This window comes from Haliotis rufescens, unplaced genomic scaffold (genome assembly GCF_023055435.1).
Source record: "Haliotis rufescens isolate VD_foot unplaced genomic scaffold, xgHalRufe1.0.p SCAF_16, whole genome shotgun sequence".
In the NCBI taxonomy this organism is placed as follows: domain Eukaryota; kingdom Metazoa; phylum Mollusca; class Gastropoda; order Lepetellida; family Haliotidae; genus Haliotis; species Haliotis rufescens.
The window spans coordinates 14,518,830-14,546,092 of NW_025963846.1; the positions used below are offsets into that span (position 1 = coordinate 14,518,830).

General features: G+C 42.6%; 2 protein-coding genes across 3 annotated transcripts in view; one reads left to right on the top strand and one right to left on the bottom strand.

Annotated features, from left to right (window-relative positions):
• Nucleotides 1-285: 285 nt before the first annotated feature.
• On the bottom strand, nucleotides 286-19,113 carry LOC124136343 (nitrilase and fragile histidine triad fusion protein NitFhit-like). The gene is made up of 11 exons (XM_048396902.1): nucleotides 19,022-19,113; nucleotides 16,999-17,285; nucleotides 13,885-14,040; nucleotides 11,664-11,867; nucleotides 10,548-10,658; nucleotides 9,045-9,146; nucleotides 3,377-3,539; nucleotides 1,869-1,988; nucleotides 1,286-1,461; nucleotides 706-774; nucleotides 286-427 (listed from the first exon to the last, which is right to left on the bottom strand). Exons 2-11 carry the CDS (start codon nucleotides 17,248-17,250, stop codon nucleotides 329-331), a joined length of 1,452 nt encoding a protein of 483 aa, XP_048252859.1. The 5' UTR covers nucleotides 17,251-17,285; nucleotides 19,022-19,113; the 3' UTR covers nucleotides 286-328.
• A 3,621-nt stretch (nucleotides 19,114-22,734) lies between these two features.
• The window catches only part of LOC124136402 (ultra-long-chain fatty acid omega-hydroxylase-like), a 76,980-nt gene continuing 72,451 nt past the window's right edge, over nucleotides 22,735-27,263 (top strand). For both annotated transcript variants that reach the window (XM_046502344.2, XM_046502343.2), the window contains exons 1-3: nucleotides 22,735-23,001; nucleotides 24,342-24,489; nucleotides 26,556-26,737. In XM_046502344.2, coding sequence (XP_046358300.1) covers nucleotides 22,813-23,001; nucleotides 24,342-24,489; nucleotides 26,556-26,737 — 519 coding nt within the window. In that variant the 5' untranslated portion in view covers nucleotides 22,735-22,812. The remainder of the gene's footprint in view (nucleotides 23,002-24,341; nucleotides 24,490-26,555; nucleotides 26,738-27,263) is intronic.

Below are 27,263 nucleotides of genomic sequence, written 5' to 3' on the forward strand. Positions count from 1 at the left end.
GTGATGATGGTGTGAAGTAGGGGCTGGGTGGGAGAGCCTCTTCTCTTGGTGATGGGGGCGGGAAGTAGGAGCTGGGAGCGACAGCCTCTTCTCTTGGTGATGATGGTGTGAAGTAGGGGGTGAGAGGGAGAGCCTCTTCTCTTGGTGATGATTGAAATAGGGGCCAGAGGAGAGAGCCTCTTCTCTTGGTGATGATGGTGTGAAGTAGGGGCCGGGAGGGAGAGGCTCTACTCTGGGTAATGATGGTGGTGTGAAGTAGGGGCTTGGAGAGTCTGTCAACACTATGTGAAGGAGGCGCAAGGAGGGAGACCTGGAGGGTCTGTCAACACTATGTGAAGTATGGTCGGAGAGTGAGTGCCTCTGCTGCCATCTCCTCCTCTGTCCTAAGTGTTCTGTCGGAGCCAATTTCTTGGTCATGCTCCTCCAACTGTCAACAAAATCCAATGAAGATTAGAGTCTCTATTAAACCAATCAAGTTTTATTGAAAGCCACTTACAATATATAACAAACAGCCATTATGGAAACTAAATCCCAATTTTCGTCTCCTCCGATAACAGACCGGGGATACACTTTACCCATAGACATATGGTCAGCATAAGGAAAACAATTTCTTTCTTTGAAATCCTACTCATCTTGTAGCATCCTCAGTCATTACATAGTTTCATGAAGATAATTTGATAGAGTTGTATTACAAATAAACCTTACCTTGCTGTAGATGTCGTCATTCTTCTCAAAGTCTCCCTTCTTCCGGGGCAGAATATGCACATGCACATGCTGAAACAGACACACCATACACGTTGGTAGCCACAACAATATTACATCACAATGCTTTGCAGACCATTGTGGCGCCATCGGTTACCATGATGTCACAATCAATTGACAGAACAATGACAGTACAGATACAGCATGTACAAGAATCAATAAATCTGCTGACCCCTGTTGTGGCATCTTGTCTGTAACCTAAAACAGATACTATTTGGTAAGGACCTTGACTATGTGACCTATCACCTAGAATGGCGACTTAGGCATCATGACGTCACAGTATGTGTCTGTAAGCTCAAGGTCGTAAGACAAGATGTTACCACGTGGACTGACCTCCACCATCTGACCTGCCATCTTGAATGTCGACTGTGGCCATCATGGCATCACAAGGTTGTAAGATATGGCAATGATATGTGGTACTGACCTTGACCGTTTGACCTGCTTCAGGCCCATCTTGAATGGCGACTGTGGCCATCATGGCATCACAAGGTTGTAAGATATGGCAATGATATGTGGTACTGACCTTGACCGTTTGACCTGCTTCAGGGCCATCTTGAATGGCGACTGTGGCTGACGTGGCTTTGTAGTGTTTCTCAATGACCCGTGTGATGGCCTGTACAGCAGAGAAAAGGTCGGCCACCTCGGGAGCCGTCAGGTCTGAGAATCTCTCTGCAGGTCTCAACGGTGATACCAGCACATCTCAAGATGGTCAAGAAAAATGATTTTGCCTAATTTTCTTGTCATGCACATATATAACAGTACACTACAACTAGGATATTCTATGCATGGTTGGTCATTACAACACTGCAAATGTAATAGTAATAATGGCCGTTATTATTTTTTCTTAATCTTAATCAAAAAAACATTTTTGAAAACAAGTAATCTTTTTTAAACTAAATTACTAAAATTGCAAAAGTCATGCTTAATCAAACAAGCCTATTTTTCTCTCCATGCTAAATGTGCAACCTCTGACAAAAATATATTTACTGATTCTCAGTCTGACATTTCTAAAGGAAAGACAAGAATGTATATTGCCATCATGCAAAGTTTTTCTGAAACTGATATAGAAGCTGCTATATATCTACTTGACAGAACTCAAAGGATACGGCCTGGCAGAAGTGGCTTGATGTTCACAAACCCGTATGACAGAGCTGATCTGTAAAATACATTGCCAGACTTGATGCTGTACTGGCCAAATTCGTACTCTGGACTGTCATCAGCTTTGCCTGAAACCATAACATCTTGGCATTCAACTACAAAAACACAGAAATAAAAATTAAACTTCAGCTCCATAATCTATGTTATTAAAACCGCTCCCCATATAACCACTAAATTACAATAAAACACAAAGACAGGATCAACATATGAATTTAAACTTTATTCTTTCACCTTCAAAAAGCTATGAGCATCTGTCAAATTAGAGAACTAAGCAGTTAACATCCATGACAACGCAGTCCCAGTTGATACTACAACTTCTATATACGGCTCTAAGCTGTTTAAAATAGCCCATTTCATCTAGGTTCTCTTATCCATGAATTCTTGGTTAACAGAATACCTCTGGAAAGTGTTTAGTATAGATGCAAGATCTTTAGTATATGTCTGATTTTTAACATGGAAACTTCCGTGGCTTTGATTTTCTCACATACAGTAGAACATGGATATAACAAACTACAAGGGACCAGAGAAATCAGTCCGTTATATCCGTTGTTCGTTATATACGTTTTCGCTTGGAAACGTCCACCATCTTGGATAAAACAAAACACAATACACGTAATTGCAGCATTGACTTGTATTAGCAGTGATCACTTCATAGCATTCAACTGATAATATTTCATAACATTCATTTAAGTTTCACAAGGTTGATCCGTCACTGCTGATTGTGTCGATTCACTGCGTTTGTGTTGATTGCGTACCGCCAATTGTCAGTGACAATTGACACTGAGTGAGATATCTTAGTTCGCTTTACACATCCCTAACAAGTGGTAGATGGGCTTGCTGGTGATCAGATATCAGATTGCTGTACCTGTTAGTTCGCTGTAGAGAGTTCGTTATATACGTAAATTTTATATGATATTATATAGGAGATAAATCGGGGATTTTTTAACAGTTCGTTGTATCTGTTTGTTCGCTATATCCGTGTTCTACTGTATATAAAAAAATCACTAAGATGTTTATGCATTTCTTTACTCTATTGCTTGGACTACAATTTGATTATTCCACTTTAGGTGGCATGGGTGGCCCAGTTGTCTAAGGCGCCGCGATTCGCTGTGCAGAGTTGCGTCCCTTGGGCATGCCAGAAACCTATGATCGTTGGTTCGAATCCCGGTTTGCCCCGATTATGTTTCTAGGTTTGTCAGCACCATACCCGTGCTCGTGGGTTTCACCGAAGTGGTATACGTCTGAAACCTGCATGGCTTCGGGCTTTCCTCCCACATTAAGCTGACACGCCGCGATATAACTGTAATACTGTTAAAAGCGGTGTTAAACCCAACTCACTCACTATTCCACTTTACTTGAAGATCCACTATCTCTTTCCCCTACATACTTCTTTTGTTGGCATTTTGGGCTGTGGGCAGACTGAGGCCCCCGACCTCCTTGTGGTCACAAGACTCACATTTGGCTGCTGTGTGTATATGCCCATACAGGTCGTGTCGACGGTGTTGCCACACCGGCATCTGCTCCCTCACTTTGTCCACATAGTCCGTGTCTACCTCCGCCACACAGACGTCCACTCCATCACTGCACGCACTGACGACCTGGCCCCACGGGTCTACTATCTAATGAGGACAGGAACACTGAGATTAATCACAGCACCAGACGACTTACCAGAAAATGAAACTGTTTTGTGAGACTTGATGCAAGAATTCTTTTACAACATAATGGTAAGAACATTTCAGGGGAAGACATCATTGGTCAAAACCATCTAGTCAGCAGCTCATTCTGGGCAAGTGGTTTATATAATAGTGAGTTTTTGGCAGAAATCAGCTAGTCCCTCTGGATTGTCACCAAACTTGGACTAACAGACTCGTGACCATGTCTGTCCCTGGATTTGAGTGTCCAGGATTATCAATCTACAATCCATCTTCCTGAGGCACAGGAGTTAACTGACTATAAATCGCAAAGATTATTTCACGATAAAACATTGTTCTATCATGCGGTCATTTCTGGAGATTCGAACATACGCTCACAACTTGATGACGTAATTTCAACGACATTATTTTGAGATGGGTGTGTCTAGTGAGTTGTTCCCCGTAGATGTAGCAGGTAAACCCAGTGGCTTAACGATTGCATCCAAAAGTGGGAAAGACATGACAATCTGTATATGGAGAAAAGGTACATATAATCAATGTGAGGATTGTGAGAATATGGGGGAAAATACCAAACCTAACCAACCCGTTCGAAAATGGACTTGTCCGACATTTCTGAGGCCCGATTCTATTCATCATTATTAAAAGTTTGGTAAAATGTTTAAAGTGTGTACATTTTATCAAAATCCTTAAAGAGGCTGTACATAATGATGACATCTCATCTAAGAAATAAACGACTCGTGGTTGTTGTTTATCGTACAATAAAAATCTGCAGGGAGAATAAACCCTTCGGGGCTGCGAAATCTCCTCGGCCATTTATGAACCGAACATCGATTTCATTATGCTATTTTGATTGGACTAAGTATAGACTTGTTAGTACCGCCCCCCAAAAACGTAACTCCAAAATTCCATCCTAGTTTGGTGAGGGTGGAAACTGGACCTTTATAGTCAGTTAACTCCCTTGCCTCGGGAAGATGTCTGCAACCATTCATGGTTAATTGTACGTCTCACGTATACTCCTTACTACACTGTCACCATCTGAGGCTGGACGTTGTGATTAAGGTACATGATACTCTACCTATCCACAAGGAAAGTGCTGCACTTGTCTGGGTTTTACTGCACTGTATTTCCTTCAAATGTCCAAATTGAAACCTTAAATATCCTGCCAGATAAGGCTACACACAAATATGTTATAAAACTTGGTATATTAATTCCATAAAATTGCTGTACAAATACTTAATCCCCTTGAATTAAAAAAAACCCAATCGGCACTGTGTATGACAGACCTGATGTATGTAATCTTTGTCTCTATTCTACCACAGACCACAGAATATATCAGCCATATGTCTCCTACCACAACGCGACCATGTCTCCTACCACAGCACGACCATATGTCTCCTACCACAGCATGACCATGTCTCCTACCACAGCACGACCATATGTCTCCTACCACAGCATGACCATGTCCACTACCACAGCCCGACCATATGCAACCTACCACAGCACGACCATATGTCTCCTACCACAGCATGACCCTATGTCTCCTACCACAGCACGACCAAATGTAACCTACCACAGCACGACCATATGTCTCCTACCACAGCACGATCATGTCACCTACCACAGCATGACCATATGTCTCCTACCACAGCATGACCATATGTCTCCTACCACAACACGACTATATGATGTCTACTACAACAGCACGACCATATGTCTCCTACAACAGCACGACCATATGTCTCCTACCACAGCGCGACCATATGTCTCCTACCACAGCGCGACCCTATGTAACCTACCACAGCACGACCATATGTCTCCTACCACAGCGCGACCATGTCTCCTACCACAGCATGACCATATGTCTCCTACCCCAGCACGACCATATGTCTCCTACCACAGTGCAACCATATGCAACCTACCACAGCACGACCATATATCTCCTACCATAGCATGACCCTATGTCTCCTACCACAGCACGACCATATGTCTCCTACCACAGCGCGACCCTATGTAACCTACCACAGCACGACCATATGTCTCCTACCACAGCACGACCCTATGATGTCTCCTACCACAGCATGACCCTATGTACCCTACCACAGCACGACCCTATGTAACCTACCATAGCACGACCCTATGTAACCTACCACAGCATGACCATATGTCCCCTACCACAGCACGAACCTATGTAACCTACCACACCACGACCCTATGTAACCTACCATAGCATGACCATATGTCTCCTACCATAGCGCGACCCTATGTAACCTACCATAGCATGACCATATGTCTCCTACCATAGCGCGACCCTATGTCTCCTACCACAGCACGACCCTATGCAACCTACCACAGCACGACCCTATGCAACCTACCACAGCACGACCATATGTCTCCTACCATAGCATGACCATATGTCTCCTACCACAGCACGACCCTATGATGTCTCCTACCACAGCACGATCCTATGCAACCTACCACAGCGCGACCCTATGTAACCTACCATAGCATGACCATATGTCTCCTACCACAGCACGACCCTATGCAACCTACCACAGCGCGACCCTATGTAACCTACCATAGCATGACCCTATGCAACCTACCACAGCGCGACCCTTTGTAACCTACCATAGCATGACCATATGCAACCTACCACAGCGCGACCCTATGTAACCTACCATAGCATGACCATATGTCTCCTACCACAGCACGACCCTATGCAACCTACCACAGCACGACCCTATGCAACCTACCACAGCGCGACCCTATGTAACCTACCATAGCATGACCATATGTCTCCTACCATAGCGCGACCCTATGTAACCTACCATAGCATGACCATATGTCTCCTACCATAGCATGACCCTATGTCTCCTACCATAGCATGACCCTATGCAACCTACCATAGCACGGCCCTATGCAACCTACCATAGCATGACCATATGTCTCCTACCACAGCACGACCCTATGATGTCTCCTACCACAGCACTACCCTATGCAACCTACCACAGCACGACCCTATGCAACCTACCCAGCACGACCCTATGCAACCTACCACAGCACGACCCTATGTCTCCTACCATAGCATGACCATATGTCTCCTACCACAGCACGACCCTATGCAACCTACCACAGCACGACCCTATGATGTCTCCTACCACAGCGCGACCCTATGTAACCTACCATAGCATGACTATATGTCTCCTACCACAGTGCGACCCTATGCAACCTACCACAGCACGACCCTATGTCTCCTACCACAGCACGACACTATGCAACCTACCACAGCATGACCCTATGTAACCTACCACAGCGCGACCCTATGCAACCTACCATACCACGACCATATGTCTCCTACCACAGCACGACCCTATGATGTCTTCTACCACAGCACGACCCTATGATGTCTCCTACCACAGCACAACCCTATGATGTCTCCTACCACAGCATGACCCTATGTAACCTACCATAGCACGACCCTATGATGTCTCCTACCACAGCACAACCCTATGTCTCCTACCACAGCACAACACTATGCAACCTACCATAGCATGACCATATGTCTCCTACCACAGCACGACCCTATGTAACCTACCATAGCACGACCCTATGATGTCTCCTACCACAGCACAACCCTATGATGTCTCCTACCATAGCATGACCCTATGTAACCTACCATAGCACGACCCTATGATGTCTCCTACCACAGCACAACCCTATGATGTCTCCTACCATAGCATGACCCTATGTAACCTACCATAGCATGACCCTATGTAACCTACCATAGCATGACCCTATGCAACCTACCATAGCATGACCATATGATGTCTCCTACCATAGCATGACCCTATGATGTCTCCTACCATAGCATGACCATATGCAACCTACCATAGCACGACCCTATGATGTCTCCTACCACAGCACAACCCTATGATGTCTCCTACCATAGCATGACCCTATGTAACCTACCATAGCACGACCCTATGATGTCTCCTACCACAGCACAACCCTATGTGTCCTACCACAGCACAACACTATGCAACCTACCATAGCATGACCATATGTCTCCTACCACAGCACGACCCTATGTAACCTACCATAGCACGACCCTATGATGTCTCCTACCACAGCACAACCCCTCTGATATCTCCTACCATAGCATGACCCTATGTAACCTACCATAGCACGACCCTATGATGTCTCCTACCAGAGCACAACCCTATGATGTCTCCTACCATAGCATGACCCTATGTAACCTACCATAGCACGACCCTATGATGTCTCCTACAACAGCACAACCCTATGATGTCTCCTACCATAGCATGACCCTATGTAACCTACCATAGCATGACCCTATGTAACCTACCATAGCATGACCCTATGTAACCTACCATAGCATGACCATATGATGTCTCCTACCATAGCATGACCATATGATGTCTCCTACCATAGCATGACCATATGCAACCTACCACAGCACAACACTATGTAACCTACCACAGCACAACACTATGTAACCTACCATAGCATGACCATATGTCTCCTACCATACCATGACCATATGCAACCTACCATAGCATGACCCTATGTATCCTACCATAGCATGACCCTATGTAACCTACCACAGCATGACCCTATGTAACCTACCATAGCATGACCCTATGCAACCTACCACAGCATGACCCTATGTAACCTACCATAGCATGACCCTCTGTAACCTACCATAGCATGACCCTATGTAACCTACCATAGCACGACCATATGTCTCCTACCATAGCACAACACTATACAACCTACCATAGCATGACCATATGCAACCTACCAAAGCACAACCCTATGACGTCTCCTACCATAGCATGACCCTATGTCACCTACCACAGCATGACCCTATGTAACCTACCATAGCATGACCCTATGTAACCTACCATAGCATGACCATATGCAACCTACCATAGCACAACACTATACAACCCACCATAGCATGACCCTATGTAACCTACCATAGCATGACCCTATGTAACCTACCATAGCATGACCCTATGTAACCTACAATAGCATGACCATATGCAACCTACCATAGCACAACACTATACAACCTACCATAGCATGACCATATGCAACCTACCATAGCACAACACTATACAACCTACCATAGCATGACCCTATGTAACCTACCATAGCATGACCATATGCAACCTACCATAGCACAACACTATACAACCTACCATAGTACAACACTATACAACCTACCATAGCATGACCCTATGTAACCTACCATAGCATGACCATATGCAACCTACCATAGCATGACCCTATGTCTCCTACCACAGCATGACCCTATGTAACCTACCATAGCATGACCCTATGTAACCTACCATAGCATGACCATATGCAACCTACCATAGCATGACCCTATGTCTCCTACCACAGCATGACCCTATGTAACCTACCATAGCATGACCCTATGTAACCTACCATAGCATGACCATATGATGTCCTCTTGGCATTGTGTCTGCCAGTCTGGGCAGCGGCAACCACGTAGCACTGGTTCTCAATTGCACGGCTTCTCAACAACACCTGCTCAGGAATAATGGAGAAAGAGTTACAGTCAACAGGTCAACAGTTATTGATAAAATTTTACCACATATTAAAAATTGGAAACATAACAGCAGTTTAATCAAACTTGTGTCTGTGCAAGATAGAATACCAGTGTAAATCACTTTTACATGGAGTTGGAAAGGTTTCTGAAAAATGACGTTGTACCAATGGAAAATGTACAACTGCGACCCTACAGCGTCCTGTGGGACACACACTGGCATGACTATTTGAACAACTAGTCTGTCAAAATTGTAGATTGCTTGTCAGATCTCTGACATGTGTATTCTGAACACGAACAAGTTTAGGCTGTCAATGGTTGATTTTTTTCAGTCTAACATCACAATCCCCCTTTCCATTAGGTTAAAATCTTTTGAGCAGATGCAATCCTATGACGTACGTAAAAAATTTCGAAATCAAATTAAGCCAGCCACATATAGCAAGGCTTAGACCCAGGGGTCCGGAAAATTTAAAATCCCAATCGGACATTTGCATTTAGGCCACGCCCCCTTCAAATAGCGTATTTTAGTACGACTTTTCACACACATTACAAGTTTACGTATTCATAATATGATGAATTATGAATTGTTTCAATTTAAATTGTTTAATTCACCGGACAATTAATAACAAATAATATCATTTTAGATTTACATTGAAAAAATACGTTTGTTTACGATCTGTTAACGTAGTGAATCTTCATTGTGTTGCAACTGCAGACAGAAACTGCTCAGTCCTAACTGTTGATCATGTCCGGTCAAAATTTAAGAATGTCCGGACAATACTTTTTAAAATGTCCGGTAAGCAATATTTTAAAACGGACATTTGAGATTCCCAATCGGACATGTCCGGCGAATATGACGGTTTCCGGACCCCTGCTTAGACCCCCAAAATGTCCTGAGCTTGAAAACAAGACCTGGAACAGATCCCTGCTATACAGTGCTGACTGGTGTGAGCTGAAGGGGCTCAGGACTTGTCAATTTCAACGTAACCTCATGACATGTTATGAATCCCATACTTACTGTTACCGTTTTGCTTGAACTTTTCAGTATGGTCCTGCTAACATAAGGTTGTTGCTATCAACCCATTCATCGCATGACTGGATGATTTAGACTTCTTCGAATCATCAAGTTATCATTTTCCTTTGTGTTATATGTTAGGTAATGCTAGCCCAATGGTTGCGAGACCAGATAATTGCCATATTTCATAAATACTACATTTTAAAAATGGACACATAATTATAACTGAAATCAATACAAGGTTAGGTGCAAAAATTCACAAATATTAATTATAAAAATCAACACTGAATCAAAACATGAGTTAATACAAGGCTAGGCATATTGCGTATCGTCAGTGAACTCTGACCCCCTACTGAGTGACCCCTACCTCCCAGTGCGCCATGCCTGTGGTCTGTGTGAAGGCGGAGGGGTAGGACAAGATCTGAGACCCCTGCTGGGTCAAGGCTATAGACATCTCAGGGAACCGCAGGTCATAACACTGCACAATGTTAAGGGTGACAGAGAATGTTTTACGCCACAGCCTCAATCTCATTAAAATCAGACCTTAGTTCTCCGTACCGCTAAACAAAGAACTGAGGACATCCCATTAGGGGTCACGTCAGAACGACCTTTCATCAGACCAATCAGAGCGTTGCTTACTAGATCATGAAAGTGACAGTTGGAATGTGATTTCTAATCATGCAACCATGATAACTATTCCCAACGATAGTCACGGGCTATACATCTGAATTCATCCAATCTAGACCATCTATTAGCCATTCCAGAATGTTCTTTTGTTCAGGTTTCAAATTTTTAATCGAGAATTTGGCAAAATATGTTTTGAAGCGTAGTCGTCAATTTGAAATTAGTTCCGTGAAGCGTGAGAAAGCTGCCTTCTAATTGGCTAATGTTGACTTCTTGTCAGTCATTCCATTGGCCGGTCAAAGTTCTTGAAAGGTCGGTCTGATTTGACCCGTAATCGGATGTCCTCAGATCTTTGTTTAGCGGTAGCGAGATTTTAATGAGATTGGCCACAGCCTGGGACATCAAAAATTGGTTTCAAACATTGTACGACCCAAGATATAGACAGGGGTAGGGTATTCGATTTATTAAGCACACATGACACTAGGACAAAGGGGATGCTTACCAAAACCATACACAAATTTAACATATTTTCAGACATCGAGAAGTGGTGAACATACTTTTAAACATCAGTGAAACTTACACTTTATCCATAATTGTTACTAGGCAATATCCCCCGTCTACTCTGCTGGTTATTGTAAAAAATCTGTAATATACACAAGACAATACAGACTGGCATGTAAATGTTAGCAGGGTGCCCTTATAAGGATTACTTTCAGCTTGGTCTAGAAGTTGGCCAGGAGGAATACAATTTTTAATTAATCTTGAAAACATAATTGGCAAATAAGCTCTCTACAACTTGACATGCGCTCTGGCTACAGGTGCCAAAGATGCACCACTCACACCCTGGTCTGAAGGATACAGTAGCCAGTCCTAGTCGTCCTACGGGTGTGTCGACTGGCGGCACGATCTCGCTGCCTGGCACCGTATAGTCGCTCTCACATAGACGCACTTTGTCCTTGATGTCAAGGTCAAACAGATGACTCTTGTCGTAGGTGGCCTTTATTTGTCCATCACTTGATATAACGACATGGGTGTTCCGCACACGGTTCTCATTGTTAGGACCCTGCAACGAAGGTGGTCTGTAAATAACTGAGTCTGGGCCTCCTCCAATGTCCAGTGTATCATATCTCTATTATGATATATACCATGGACCCATTTGATTTAATACACTGTAAAGTCAAGGATTAGTCTATCTATCATCCTTGCCAAACAGGGCTGGTATTTCATTGCTCAATCATTGCGCCAACAGTGGCTCTTAAGAGTTATGTCCCTTCTATGTCACTCCTATTGACCAATCAGATTCCTCCTCTTATATCACTTGCATTTGCTTCAAACAAAATGGCAGCACACAGTCAAGATGAATCTGATCAATAATCTGTAATTATATTGCAATAAACTGGATCTTTCCTCATGAAATGCATGAAATCGCCTTGATAAACATCAAAATATATGGAAAATATCTGTCAATGCCCAGTTGACAGAAGACATGCTTTACAAATCCTGCAGTTGACCAAACTCTACACGGCAGTGGCCATGTTGTTTATGAACCGGATATCTATTTTGTTTCGTGATTTTGATTGGACTCGCACAGGCTCATTAGTCCAGCCATGACCTAACTCTGAAATTCCAGCCTGGTTTGGCAAGTGTGGAAACCGGACTTGTAAACTCTCTTGCCTTGGGATGATGGATGAGTCTGAACCAGACACACCTGGAACTGACATGAACAACGATGCAACTTCTTCCTCCCCCCCTGACCCCAAACCCACCCCACCCCACCCCGATATTTCTGAAACTGAAACCTAGCCAGGAACTTTCCACCTAGAATTAATGAAAAACAAGCATGAAATACTCACATCCCCCGCCAATATGACATGTCGGGTGTGTGCAATGCATTAGCTCCTGTGAACTATGTTCACTGGGCCTTTTTGTAAAGAAATATAGTACGTTTTTCAAGATCTGCTCCGGAAACGAGGATTACCTCCATTTTCAGTCGAAATCAAGGTCGTTGCCATGGAAACTCGAAAAATAACTTTTTAAAAAAATCCAAAACTATCCAAAGGCACCAGTTCACCACTAGACCTATCAATGTGCAAAATATGGTGAAGAAAAATGGTACGGTTTTCAAGATCTGCTCCGCAAACGAGGACTACCGCCATTTTCAGTCCAAATCAAAGTCGGTGCCATGGAAACTAAAAAAATATTGTTTTTAAACATGCCATACTATCAAAAAGCACCAGTTCACCACTAGACCTATCTATGTGCCAAGTATGGTTAAGAAATATGGTACGGTTTTCAAGATCTGCTCCGGAAACGAGGACTACCACCATTTTCAGTCTAAATCAAAGTCGGTGCCATGGAAACTCGAAAAATAACTTTTTTTAAAATCCCAAACTATCAAAAGGCACCAGTTCACCACTAGATCTATCTATTAGGCCAAGTTGGGTGAAGAAATATGGTACGTTTTTCAAGATCTGCTCCGGAAATGAAATGTGCCGGACTGCCGGACGGAAGGACGGCACCCATTCCTATATCCCCCTTCCACTTCGTGGCGGGGGATAATAAACAAAGAAGATATTGAATGTGAAGGACTTATTTAGGATGATGGCTTATGACAAATCATGACAAGACGACATTGATAGAGGGACTATGTTCTATAATCTGGTACCATTTTCAACCTTAGGTCCAGATGTTGTGTCATTAGAGACATAGCCTGTCTAGTTAGGGTAACAAGTCTTTGATGGATTGATATTCATCAGAAAATTTAGAGGTAAGAAAAAAATAGTGCCACTGCAATGTAGCTCACCTGGTTATACAGTCAACAGTTTAAAACATTTAATATCTTTAAAAACATATGTGTTGAGTCACACTAATAACTACACACATTTCAAGTTTAATTATTTTTTTAACAACAATGACTGAGTTATGTCCATAAACTGTTTTTTAATATGAACAAGTTCTGATGCCACATTCAGGGTTTGAAATTCCTTGTATTCTAGAAACAATGGCATGATTTAAAATTCCTGAACTGGTCAACAGGTCAGGGAGCATATCGTCCCCTGCCAATCTTTCTGTTTACAGACCTGCTGATGGAATCCCCCAATAGACAGCCACACTTGGGTATCGACAGCCATCTGTCTGTATCTGGACATTAGGTCACCATCCAGGGGCTCTGCCATCTTCATCGACTGGTCACGTGACTCGCCAATGAAATCACACGCCTCTGGCAGGAACACCATCTAGAATAGGCCAAATAATGTGAGTGAGTGAGTTGGGTTTTAAGCTGCTTTTAACAGTATTCCAGAGTTATATCACGGCATGTCAGCTTAATGTGGGTGGAAAGCCTGAAGTGATGCAGGTTTCAGACGTTGACCACTTCGGTGAAACCAACGAGCACGGGTGTGGTGCTGACAAACCTAGAAACATAATCGGGGCAAACCGGGATTCGAACCCATAATCATAAGTTTCTGGCATGCCCAAGGGACGCAACTCTTCACAGCGACCAAATAACATTATAAAGCAGGGGAGAACTAAACTACTCATTGAGGTGAAGTAAATATGAGCTTGTTATTTCTATAAATGAAATAGTAAGTTTTGTTTGTTTGTTGTTTAACACCACACTTAGCAATATTCAAGCTATATGACGGTGGTCTGTAAATAATTAAGTCTGGACAAGACAATCCAGTGATTGAAATCATGAGCATCGATCCATCCAATTTGGATTCAATGACAAGCATCAACCAGGTGAGGTACAGACCAGATATCCACCAGGTAACAGTAAGCGCTACAATGTAACAGTTGTCATGCAGTATACCTGCACTGCGGAGTGAGGAAATGTCATATAACCACTAGGCTATCCCCAGCCTCCTCACCCCACTCGTATTACCACAGTATAGGGGTAATGCAGAGAGCATCAGAATGATGGGGAATCTGATGTGATCCAATACCTGTGAAGATGATAGGCCAGGTTTTAGCACATGTGTGAGACTCATATTTATTTATATTCATAATGCTGAGAAAAGAGTGTGGTCATGGGACAATGACCTAGGCTCTCTAGACAGTTCAGAAGCCGATATTCGGCCCAAAGTCTGCAAAATCCCCAATGGGAATGAAACATTGCCCCAATTCCTGTTATATGTAAACAGTTATATTACATGTGATAGCATTTCAAGGTGACATGTATATCACTGATAACCGGATCAGTAAAGAGGAAGGGGTAAGGATTAATTGTATTTTAACATTGCATTCAATAAAATGTAAAATGTTTAAATACCTCTGTAATTAAGAAAGTAAGAACTCTAAAAAATCCCAATTATGGACAAAATATTTTCTTTCTCCAAATTTGCCAATCAGCACTTACGACTATGCTTGTCATAAGAGGTGACTAACGGGATCGGGTGGTAAGGCTTGCTGACTTGGTTGAAGCATGTCATAGATCCCTATATGCTCATGATATCAGTTACTGGATTGTCTGGTCCAGACTCCATTATTTTCAGACCTCCGCCATATAGCTGGAATATTGCTGAGTGGGACATAAACCAACAAACCAACCAATATTTGGAATCACAGAAAAATTCCTGATCTAACATGATGTTCTTAAAGGGGAAGTGTACACGCAAAAATCACTTTCTTTCTTTTTCTAAACAAAACGCAATTTTAGAATTAGTTAATATCTGTGTTTGAAAATGTAAACTCATTTTTTTCACAGTGAAAGTAGGAAGCTCACAATAGTGTGAAAATGATATGCCGATATGAGGCCTTCATTTTTCGAGCTAAACAGGCCTGAGTTATCCCCCTTAGATTATGACGTAATTGGTGCCAATTCAACTGGATCCCTGTCTATTCTCAACGCAAAAGATATCAAGGACCAGTTTTCGGTAAAACAACATGGCCTACGACACACTCCGGCGCAGTGGTGACTCAGCATAACACTATGCTGGCTGGCATCCGAGACGCTAGAATCACACAGCTGTACCTACACCACGTGAAGCGGCTCTAACATAGCATGATGACGTCATAATGTTTATCAATTGGCACCAATGGCGTCATATTGCAAGGGGCATAAGCCATGGTGTTTTTGTTATGAAAATAGAACACTTGGTAAATGTGAAAAATATAGATCGTTTTAATGCAAAACATATGTTAATTAATTGTGATATTTTTATATTTTTGTCTATGACACTACTAGGTTAACACTTTTAATGTGGAAAAAGTACAAGAAAAATAGGTTCATTTCTGTGTGAACTTGCCCTTTAAGCAGTGGTGCATTTTTGTGAGTGTGATTTTGATAGCACCAACATATCCTGTGATGCCAAATGCCAACCCCACATATTGCCAGTCAGTCAGGATATGTTCTCAGCTGGTGCCAGACCAACCATGTAGAATGGCAATTCTGCTTTGTCATCTGCATAAACTGCATACTAGTGTTTACTTTGCAGGAGACAGATGGTCATACAAAGTGTCCTTCTTGTTACAAAGACAGACAGAACAATCCTGTTTATTATTGCCCTGAAATAAAAGACATAGCAACAAACAAAAACATACCGTATTCGACTTAATAAGCACCCACTGCGATATTTGCTAATATATTGGCAAGTGAACAATCCCAATTAGCACCCCTTCCGTTTGATCAATGTACACAAGACTTATTTATTCGTGTATAATACGAACTCGTGTGTTATATGCACCCTTAATTATGGGCAATTAAATTCTGGAAAAATATATCTGTCGTACATAAACAGTTCAGACCCTCAGCATAAACCACAAAATTTATCCTTCAACTGTTTTTTCTACCAAAATAATATTCTAATAAGAGCTCCCCATTTATAATTTTGAGAGTGCCCTGGGCGCTTATTACGTCGAATACGGTATTACAAATATATAAAGCTAATTGATTCTGATAATCTATATCCTTATCATGAAAATTTTACATATAGTATTTATGAATCAAAATTTTGTGATATAGGAATTTTTTTCACTCTCTGTTGAATGAAATGAATACCATTGGGTCAAATGTTGTGTGAAAATAGTAAGCTACCGCTACCTATCAGAAATGTAGGACCTGGGAGGGTCATTTGGTTTTTTTATGGGTCAATAACCTGGATAACTCCACAATCTGAACCTCTGCATCCACTATTATGATCAACCCACCTGAAGTCCAAATTAACCTATAGTTTCTTCAGCAGTTCAATATTTACCTGTGCACCTTTAGCTTTGGCTCTCTTGATCAATGAAACACATGTTTTGAAATTCTCCTCTTTATCTGCTCTGGCAGTGAACTGGCACACTCCTACCATTGGCTTGGGCTGAGCAAGGGTGCTGTACTCTGTAGCCATTGCTGATAGCTGTCGTATTGCCCTACTTGGCCTGGCAGAGACAAGGGGAGGTAATCTGACAATGAAGGGGACAATCCGAGTGCAGTTACTCCAGGTGCAAACCGTTGGCCACATTGAGTTCCTGAGTGTGAAGTACTACTGTAGAGTCTCTGCAAAAACGATAATACTCCTTGAACAGAAGGAAACAATTGTTCTTGGTTGGGTTTGGTATAGCTCGTCCAAGTACACTCAATTAATATGGAAGTGCTCGTCCAAACACACCCGTTGCGCATGTTCTTTTTTTTGGTAAATCTCGTGCGTGTCATGCTGATGTGACAGACCACTACGTTGAACGGAGTAACATTTTTTAGTTGACATTTATTCGCTGTGGGACGTAGACGTCCTCAGAGCTCCAGTCAGGAGATTGCTTTTCCTAATATTAGAATGAACGATTCCGGGTTGGAACTGGTCCCTATAGCAACCTCTGGTGGTCTTAAGGGGTGACGCAGTACTTCAGATGTCTGGATCAAGGACTTGTTTGATTGCACATTATTGTGTCCTGAACGCCCACACTACCATGATGTGCCAACCTGGCACATTGTTACTTTTCAGTAGATAATGCATAAAGGAAAATTCGGATCTATCCTGCTGCACTGGTGTTGAGTTTCCAAAAGTTGCACCATGTGTTATTTTTATATCCATGCTAATTTTGATATATCCATAGTTAATTATGATATGTGCATCAATTATTATGATATCAATGTCATGCCCCACAGCTGTGAAAGTTCATGTAGAAACAGAGTGCTATAGGAAATTGCTGATAACTTTAGTATTTCACAATGCAGATAAACATATATGTATTTTTGTCTGTGGGTGTTATCGAGTATATATATGCCGATTTTAAAATTTGAAAACCTCTGTCAAGGATTGTCTGTCCGAAATTTCCACAAATCTGAAAATTCATAAAATTACACAATATTATATATCCACAACGAGAGTAAATTACTAGAATAATAATTGTAAGTTTTTCAACACATCATTATCATGTTTATAAGGGTGATCAAAGCTTTTATGTAAATCTTTTTATAAAAATTATGATTAAGGTGTCTTTCAGGCCCTGTGAAGCCTGGTGGCTGTTATATAGTTAGCCTACATGTTTGTACAGCGACCATATACCGGTATATGGTCTCTGGTACGTAATAATTAAAATACTACTACTATTATCATTCTTATTGAGCTATTAATTATTATTATCCGCTGATTATTAAATGAATGAGTTTCTGCTACCTACGGTCAGAGTGATGTTTGTTTGTTGTTTAACGCCGCACTCAGCAATGTTGCAGCTATATCACAGTGGTGTGTAAATAATTGAGTCTGGACCAGCCAATCCAGTGATTGATATCATGAGCATCGATCCACGCAATTGGGATCGATGACATGCATCAACTAAGTGAGCGAGCCTGACCACCCGATCCCGTTAGTCGCCTTGTACGACAAGCATAGTCGCCTTTTACGGCATGCATGGGTTGCTGGAGACCTGAAAAAGGTTCAGACTTTTGACATGTCTAATGTCTCCGAATTAGGTTTGTTTGTTGTTTAACGCCGCACTCAGCAATATTCCAACTATATGACGGCTGTCTGTAAATAATCGATTCTGGACCAGACAATCCAGTGATTGATATCATGAGCATCGATCCACGCATTTGGATCCCGTTAGTCGCCTCTTACGACAAGCTGAACTCACTCAACAGTGAACTGAACGGCAGTCGCTACGATAGTGAAACTGTGATAGACAGTGCACACCTGGTGCAAATAGGCTCAGGTTATCATCTGGTAATGTACATGAAACCACAAACATAACGCAGTAATGCTGTATTACTGACAAAACTGCACACTCATGACAAACCTTTAGAATATCGCTGATTTGGCCGCAATGGCTAGTGGAAGCATTCAACTCCACATCACACGCTTACGTATATTCTTTGCATGGAGTTTCAATATCATTGGGTTGGTTAAAAATTGCGATTTCTACCCGAAAAAGGATCTTTATTTCTATATTTCACAGGAACCAGGACGATAGAATTTTACACAAATAACATTTCTAGGGCAATAGAACGATGTCCCTTCTTGGCCTTCATACATAAAATATGTGTATTTCATTTGTCGTCTTATAGTGTAGAAATTTCTTTGCTTTATAAAATATTGAAGCACTTTGGTGTTTAGAAGAATGTATTATGAAAGTAATTGACTATGATTAATAAATATGAATATATAAATATTTATGTTATTTCAATGACTTTAGACATAATGTCCTGAATATTTACCTAGCAACATTGACTGTTTATGAATTTGTATCTGTCGTGTCATTAATATAGCTATTATCCACCATACACTCCTTGGGGGTATATAATGAAGGGCGTTAACTGACTATAAACGTCCATTTTCAACTTTTACGGTCAGATGCATCAGTTCTCTTTCCAACAGAGGGTGCATGAATTCTATTTATTATTTGAACATTAACTTCTTTACAACTTCTTAACACGACAGTTATGTTTTTCAGCACTTGTTTCTAACATTTTACTATTTTCAAGTATTTCACAAAATAATTGCAAAGTGATTTTTTTCGAATACTTCCACGGCATGTTTTTGACCGGTTATAGGCAGATAATGATACCGATGACTACCACGTGTTTTACTGACGTACTGCTTGGCTGGACGTGGCCCCGCTCGCTTACGTCGAAATAACTTTTTTTTAAAAACTTTTTAATATTTTTTATTCAATACGTCGTAATAACTTGGCTATCCCGGCTACTAACGGGATCGGGTGGTCAGGTCGCTGACTTGGATGATGCATGTCATCGATACCACATTGCGAGGATCGATGTTCATGATATCAATCACTGGATTGTCTGGTCCAGACTCCATTATTTACACACCGCCGTCATATAAGTGGAATATTGCTGAGTGCTGCGTTAAACAACAAACCAACCAACCAACATAAATGCTGATATGCCGTATATAACACTCGATGGTCAGGGTGGCTGTTGACTGAACCGTTTTTTAAGGTCGCCTTCTCCCTGAGTAATTTCGACTGACCCGTCCCTATTTGGGACTCGTGTGTGTATTGTGCAGTAATATTAATAAGTTTAAAATACAGCTATGACGTCCCTCTATTGTTTCAACTGTAGATTATCTCATTTTACCAACAAAATAACAGAATCCTACTTTATCAGAGAGCAGGCTGCTATGTCTCTTGAGTTTTTATTCGTAGCAAGAGCGAAGTATCTGCCACTCTGCTTGGAGTCTGCAATTCCGGCTACGGAAATCGATGCATACAGTGCTTGGGCAAAATCATGTTTCTGCTTGAGAGGCGTGTAGCACTTTCACTTCCTCAATGGATTGTATACGCTGGTCGTGACAAGCTTACAAGGATGTGACAATGAAAAGATCAACGAGTTGTTAAGCTGAAGTGAGTACGGAGGACTGCACTGCTTAGCCAATGTGCATTCAAATCTATTTAACGCCGCTTCTTTCAGATATATCTCGTGTCAGCCGAAGGTAGTGCATGTGTCAGACGTTTACCACTTTGGTGAAACCATGTGCACGAGTATGAGTAAGGTGATGGTACTGGCAAACCTGGACATAATATAATGGGGGCAAGTCAAGCATGCAAACTCACGACCATTGGTGTGTGTCTGACACGCCCAAGGGACGCAACTCTGCACAGCGTCACACTGCTGCTCCTCAATATTTGTTGTTGTTTGTTTCATGTTGTTTAACGTCGCTATCAGCAATATGCCAGCTATATGACGGTGGTTTGTAAATAACTATAGTGCGCCCAGTGCAGGGCCGATCATTAACATTTTGAGTCTGCAGAAACCTGTTCCAGAGTCTGCAAATGACAGATTGAGACACATTGAACATATTGGCAACCTCTCGCTGAGTTCTACCAATTTGAAGCAGGCCAATAGCCCTTATATGTTCATCACGTTGTGGACGACGCATTCCAAATCTGATCACAACTACTGCATTGAAGCAATAGTAGAGGGATTACATACTGTGGAAAATCAACAATACCAATGGCTCAGAAGGTGAGGTGAGGTGAGGTGAGATGAGGTGAGGTGAAATGGGGTTTAACGTCGCGTCCAAGATTATTGCACTTATATAGCGACGTGCATGCACGTGTATGTATGTGTGTGGCTGCTTGTACTAGTCCGGACTGATGCCGATTTATAGTGCTAGCACACTGAGATACCATGCCGCAGTTTAACATGAATACCCAACTCAGACACAGTATACTGACTCCGAGCCGACCAGTCCTTGTTTAAGCCCCTTAATGCCGAGCGCCAGACAGGGTAACAACAAGTACCATCTTTTAACGTCTTTTGGTATGACGCGGCCCGGGATCGAACCCCGGACCTTCCGCTCTCCGGGCGGACGCTCTACCACTAGACCACGGAGGCGGTTTGGCTCAGAGGAATTTGACGACCTTTCTATGAAGTGTCAAAATCAAGAATGACCCCTACCCACATGCCGGGTCCGCTTTCAATGGTATGATGGGGCTTTGGGTGTTTGTTTTCTGGCATTCCTTTTTCAAAGCTGACCTTTTTTTCTGACGATCAATCATAACAGTTATATTTCATGATCCGCTACACACCAATCACATGATAGATTATTTCAATATGATCACATCACTGTACTCTTTTTTGCATTTAGTGTGATTCTCGACTTCTTAAACATCTTACAAACGTATAAACTATTAATGGTGATGAACTGGAAACGAAAGTCCATCATGGCATCTAAAATATGTAACACTATCCAGTGGCCAGAGGCTGTGTGAACAGGTGGGCTTATTGTGATCATCAGAAGAAAAGTTACTGACCCATGGTAGTAGGAAAGGAGACTCCCTCCATGAGTTCTTGTATTTAATGACCAGGTGATGGTCATAGATCATCTGACCAAGAGTTTCCAGTTTATTGTACCACGAACTTGTTATGACTCTCTAAAGATTTGAGGGTCACAGCTAAATGCCTAGTGGTTAAAACGTTCGCTCATCACGCCGAAAACCCGGTTCTGATTCCCCACACAGGAACAATGTGTGAAGCCCATGTCTGGTGACCGCCGCCGTGATACTGTTGGAATATTGCTAAAAGCGGCGTAAAACTATACTCACTTTAACTGGCCTATTGTTCAAAGGGGCACTCGGGGCACGGGTGGCCCAGTTGTCTAAGGCGCCGCGATTCGCTGTGCAGAGTTGCGTCCCTTGCGCCAGAAACCTATGATTGTGGGTTCGAATCCCGGTTCGCCCCGAATCTGTTTCTAGGTTTGTCAGAACCATATCCGTGCTTGTTGGTTTCACCGAAGTGGTAAACGTCTAAGACCTGCATCACTTCGGGCTTTCCTCCCACATTAAGCTGACACGCCGCGATATAACTGGAATACTGTTAAAAGCGGCGTTAAACCCAACTCACTCACTCAAAGGGGCACTAAAATCGCAACTCGCCAATCCATTATAAATAACGATATCTGCAATACAAAAAACGAGTCTCACATGCTCTAAACCATAGTGAACCCTATCAGCTGTGAAACCGGTGACCCACAGATAACCCGCCAGCGTGCCGTGTGCAAGGCTGGAAAGGGTGACACAAACACGGTTGTGATACTGTGTCCCGGTGTGGATGAGAGACGTTTGTAAACATGGGCCCGCAGGATCTTGTATCTCGTCTCAATCGTAAAACTGTTCTGCAGTCTGCAGGGACATCTGTCCTCCTGTACGTGGCCTACCGCGTAATCAGGTTCCTGGTCTGGTATCGGCGTCTCTTCAGCTTCTTCAACAAGTGTCAGGGTGTCAAGGACTTCTCCTGGAGGACCGGCAACCTGCATTTGGTGAGCCAGTTTACCTCGTCTCTGGTCATTGTTGTTACAGGTCAAAGTCGACTAGGGTGGTGTTTACAAATAAGTATTTCTACTATTACTTCTGTTACTGCTGCTATTACTGGGATGTTTACTATGGAACCGCCTCCGTTGTCTCGTTGATAGGGCGTCTTCCCGACTGGCGCTCGGCATTAAGGGGATAATACAAGGACTGGAGGGCTCGGATTCAGTACACAGTGTCTGAGTGGGGTATTCATGTTACCCTGCGGCAAAGTGTGTCAGTGGGCTAGCACACACGAACGCACGCATGCACAGTAAACACAGTGACTGAGTATGGGTTTACGCCGCTTTTAGCAATATTCCAGCGAAATCACCGCGGGGGAAACCAGAAATGGGCTTCACATATTGTTCCCATGTCGTGAATCGAGCCCGGGTCTTCGGCGTGACGAGCGTACGTTTTAACCACTAGGCTACCCCACCGCCCCACTAAACACAGAATGTAACGTTACCTTCACGATAATCTGTATCGCAAGTCGTTGATAACCTAAAATTAAAAATTATTCCAGTTATATCACGGCTTGTCAGCTTAATGTGGGAGGAAAGCCCGAAGTGATGCAGGTCTCAGACGTTTACCACTTCGGTGAAACCCACGTGCTCGGGTATGGTGCTGACAAACCTTGAAACATAATCGGGGCGAACCGGGATTCGAACCCACAATCATAGGTTTCTGGCGTGTCAAGGGACGCAACTCTGCACAGCGTATCTAACAATATCAATATAACAAACTCTCAACATGTTTTGAACATAAACATGGTATAAAAACTGTGGAATATATACTAGTAGTTAATGGCGTCATTCCTTTGTTACTCAGCTCATTTCACGCGCCAATGCAAGGCACATACGCTTACAGCAGATCTACTGTTAAAACAATGAATCTTGGGGAAACTTAGTCACAGCGCAATGAAATCAAGCATAAGTCAGAGGAGAAATGTCGATCGTTGTGTGATACCATATAAGTCGTCCAATCGAAACACAAACGTTTAGCATTTGTAAAGTTTCACGTCATATTCACAACTCCCTATTAGCCGTAGTTTAGTTAAAACCTGACAGCAATTCAATTCAGTACGTCGATGAAGTTTTGGGACCACAAATATTCATCCACATATTACATCCACACCAACGATTCAGAAGTATCTCCACAATCCCAGAAACATAATCAGGACGAATGTGGGATTCGAACTCACGATCATAGGTTCCTGGCACACCTAAGGGAAGCAACTCTGTACGATGGATTGCGCTTAAAACAAATGGGTCCCTGTTCCCACTTGATCAGGGTTATATTTTTGTTTCAGTTCCCTAAGGAGTTTGAGAAGCGTGCTGAAGTGGAGAAGGAATGGATGAGGAGATACCCCAAGTATTTCCGGCTCTGGATAGGACCTCTCAATCCAGTCATCAGGGTGTACCATCCAGACTCTATCAGAGCCATCATCAAGTCATCAGGTGACCAGAAAATGTATAATTTGTTATTCATGTGTGTATTGAAATACGTTCCTACGATATCTGAAATGCACTTTTAACAACTGAATGTTATTGAATATGTTTCAACTGTAAATAAATGCAAAAAGTTATGCTTGTTTAATAACAATGATTAAAGTCTCATATTATATATAAAATCATACGGAATCTTCTACCTCCCATGGTAAAAAATATATTTATCTCGTTCCCTCGCAATGCCATCGCATTCCCTCATTATCCTATCTCGTTGCCTAGCAGGACTGTCGCATTCCCATAATTTACTATCGCATTGCCTCAATTTGCTTTTTGCTCCCTCGTTATACCATCTCTTTCTCAGTCATAACATAGCGTTTCCTCGCTATACTTTTCGCGTGTCCCCGCTATCCTGCCGCGTTTCCTCGCAATTCTACCGTGTTCCTTGCAATGGTCTTATCGTGTCCATCCTATAATACAGCCTTCCCTCGCTATACTACTGCGTTTACTCGCTATTATACCACGTTTACTCGCTATACTACCACGTTCCCTCGCAATACTACTGCGTTTACTCGCTATTATACCACGTTCCCTCGCTATACTACCGCGTTTACTCGCTATACTACTGCGTTTGCTCGCTATATTACCCCGTTCCCTCGCTATACTACCGCGTTTACTCGCTATACTACCACGTTCCCTCGCTATACTACCACGTTTACTCGCTATACTACCACGTTCCCTCGCTATACTACCACGTTTACTCGCTATACTACCACGTTCCCTCGCTATACTACCACGTTTACTCGCTATACTACCACGTTCCCTCGCTATACTACTGCGTTTGCTCGCTATATTACCCCGTTCCCTCGCTATACTACCGCGTTTACTCGCTATTATTCCGCGTTTACTCTCTATACTACCACGTTCCCTCGCTATACTACTGCGTTTACTCGCTAAAACTAATGCGTTTACTCGCTATACTACAGCGTTTACTCGCTATATTACCGCGTGTACACGCTATACTACCGCGTACCCTCGCTATACTACTGCGTTTACTCGCTATATTACCACGTTCCCTCGCTATACTACTGCGTGTACTCGCTATTATACCGCGTTTACTCGCTATACTACCACGTTCCCTCGCTATACTACTGCGTTTACTCGCTATACTTCTACGTTCCCTCGCTATACTACCGCGTTTACTCGCTATATTACTCAACATGGCAATACTCAAAATGCATATGACAATAACAAACAATTTTTCGTCAGTAGCATCCACCTTCAGACTATTTGGCAAGATAATTCCCACCAAAACTTTGACAGCCTGTCAAAAACTTTGATGAGTGTAAACAGCCCAACTTGGACCAAGAAAACTTTTTGATCAAAGGTTTTGATCGTGTAACGGGTTTTTTATGTATATAAACGGTGAGTGGTTTTGGGCAACATTCCAGCCGTTTTTATCAACATTCCAGCGCTATCACGGCGGGGGACACCAGAAAAGGGTTTCCCACATTGTACCCATGTGGGGAATCAGACCCTGGACTTCAGCTTGACGGGCGAACGCTTTTACCACTTGGCGACCCCACCGCCCCATATATAAAAATAAGTCGCAGAAGATTAACTAAACCTTCTCAGTATGCGTAAAGGACATCACTATTTGTCGAGTAGATGTCTATGGCCTACACGTTGGCTTGTCATGTAAGTGTGTACAGGCTTAATACACTACTCAAAGCATTGACCACAGTGACAACACACTGACATCTAATGCGAAGTACATTATACTTGAGTAAAATGTTTGACATATTCTTCTGCAATATTTTGTCCATACAAAAACATTCGCCATTTCGTCGTGTCCTTGCGAGTATTACTCTCAAAGTTGAAGGCATGCCCATGTTCGATCCTCATGGTGCAACAAGACAGATACACATTTCTGTCAGATATTTGCATTGGTACTTTGATAATAGTTTCAAAATATTTTGGTCAACGTCAAATATAATGTGTTTCAATACGAAAATCGATTTCATAATCAGAGAACGAGTTTCAGTCATTCAACGAGTTTGGACCCTCTCATTGCACAGAGCCAAAGCCGAGGGGATTTGGAGGCCCATATGAAACATTACTGCCCTGGCTGGGGGAGGGTCTCCTGATTGCGGGGGGACAACGCTGGTACCGATCTCGCCGCCTTCTCACCCCCGCCTTCCACTTCGACATCCTTAAACCCTACGTCGACGTCTCCAACAACGCCATTGACACCATGATGGTAAGTCGAGTACTTGACAGTAAATGCCTTCAACAATGTCATCTCGATATTTCCAAGGTTGCAATTGATACATGCTCATCTCAGATATTATATAAAGCATAATGTAGAATAAGTTTCTGAAGGTGTTCTGAGGTCAGTAGTAAAATTGACGGGGTTTGGTTTGAACGAAATATCAGGCTTTTAATTAACATCGTGTGATTCCCACATTTCCGGGGTGAAATACAGTTGGAACTTCGTCAGAACGTCTTTACTGCATGTTCTATTTCTGAAAACTATCGAAACTCATGTGCGATGGGCGAGGTATCACTGGTAAATAAAGTAATTCAATATTGTCTGAATATAATTACGTCAGTGGTGCAAAACATACGGAAAATTACTTCTATGCCTGAAGGTCTGAGGATTCCTCCATAGAACGTCGCGACAGGGGAAGGTTCTAACCAACCAAGCAGCGTAGAGAGTTCTAAACTCTCGGTACGAGTGGGCGAAACATTCAGACAGGCATATTGGATTTTGGCAAACAGAAAAT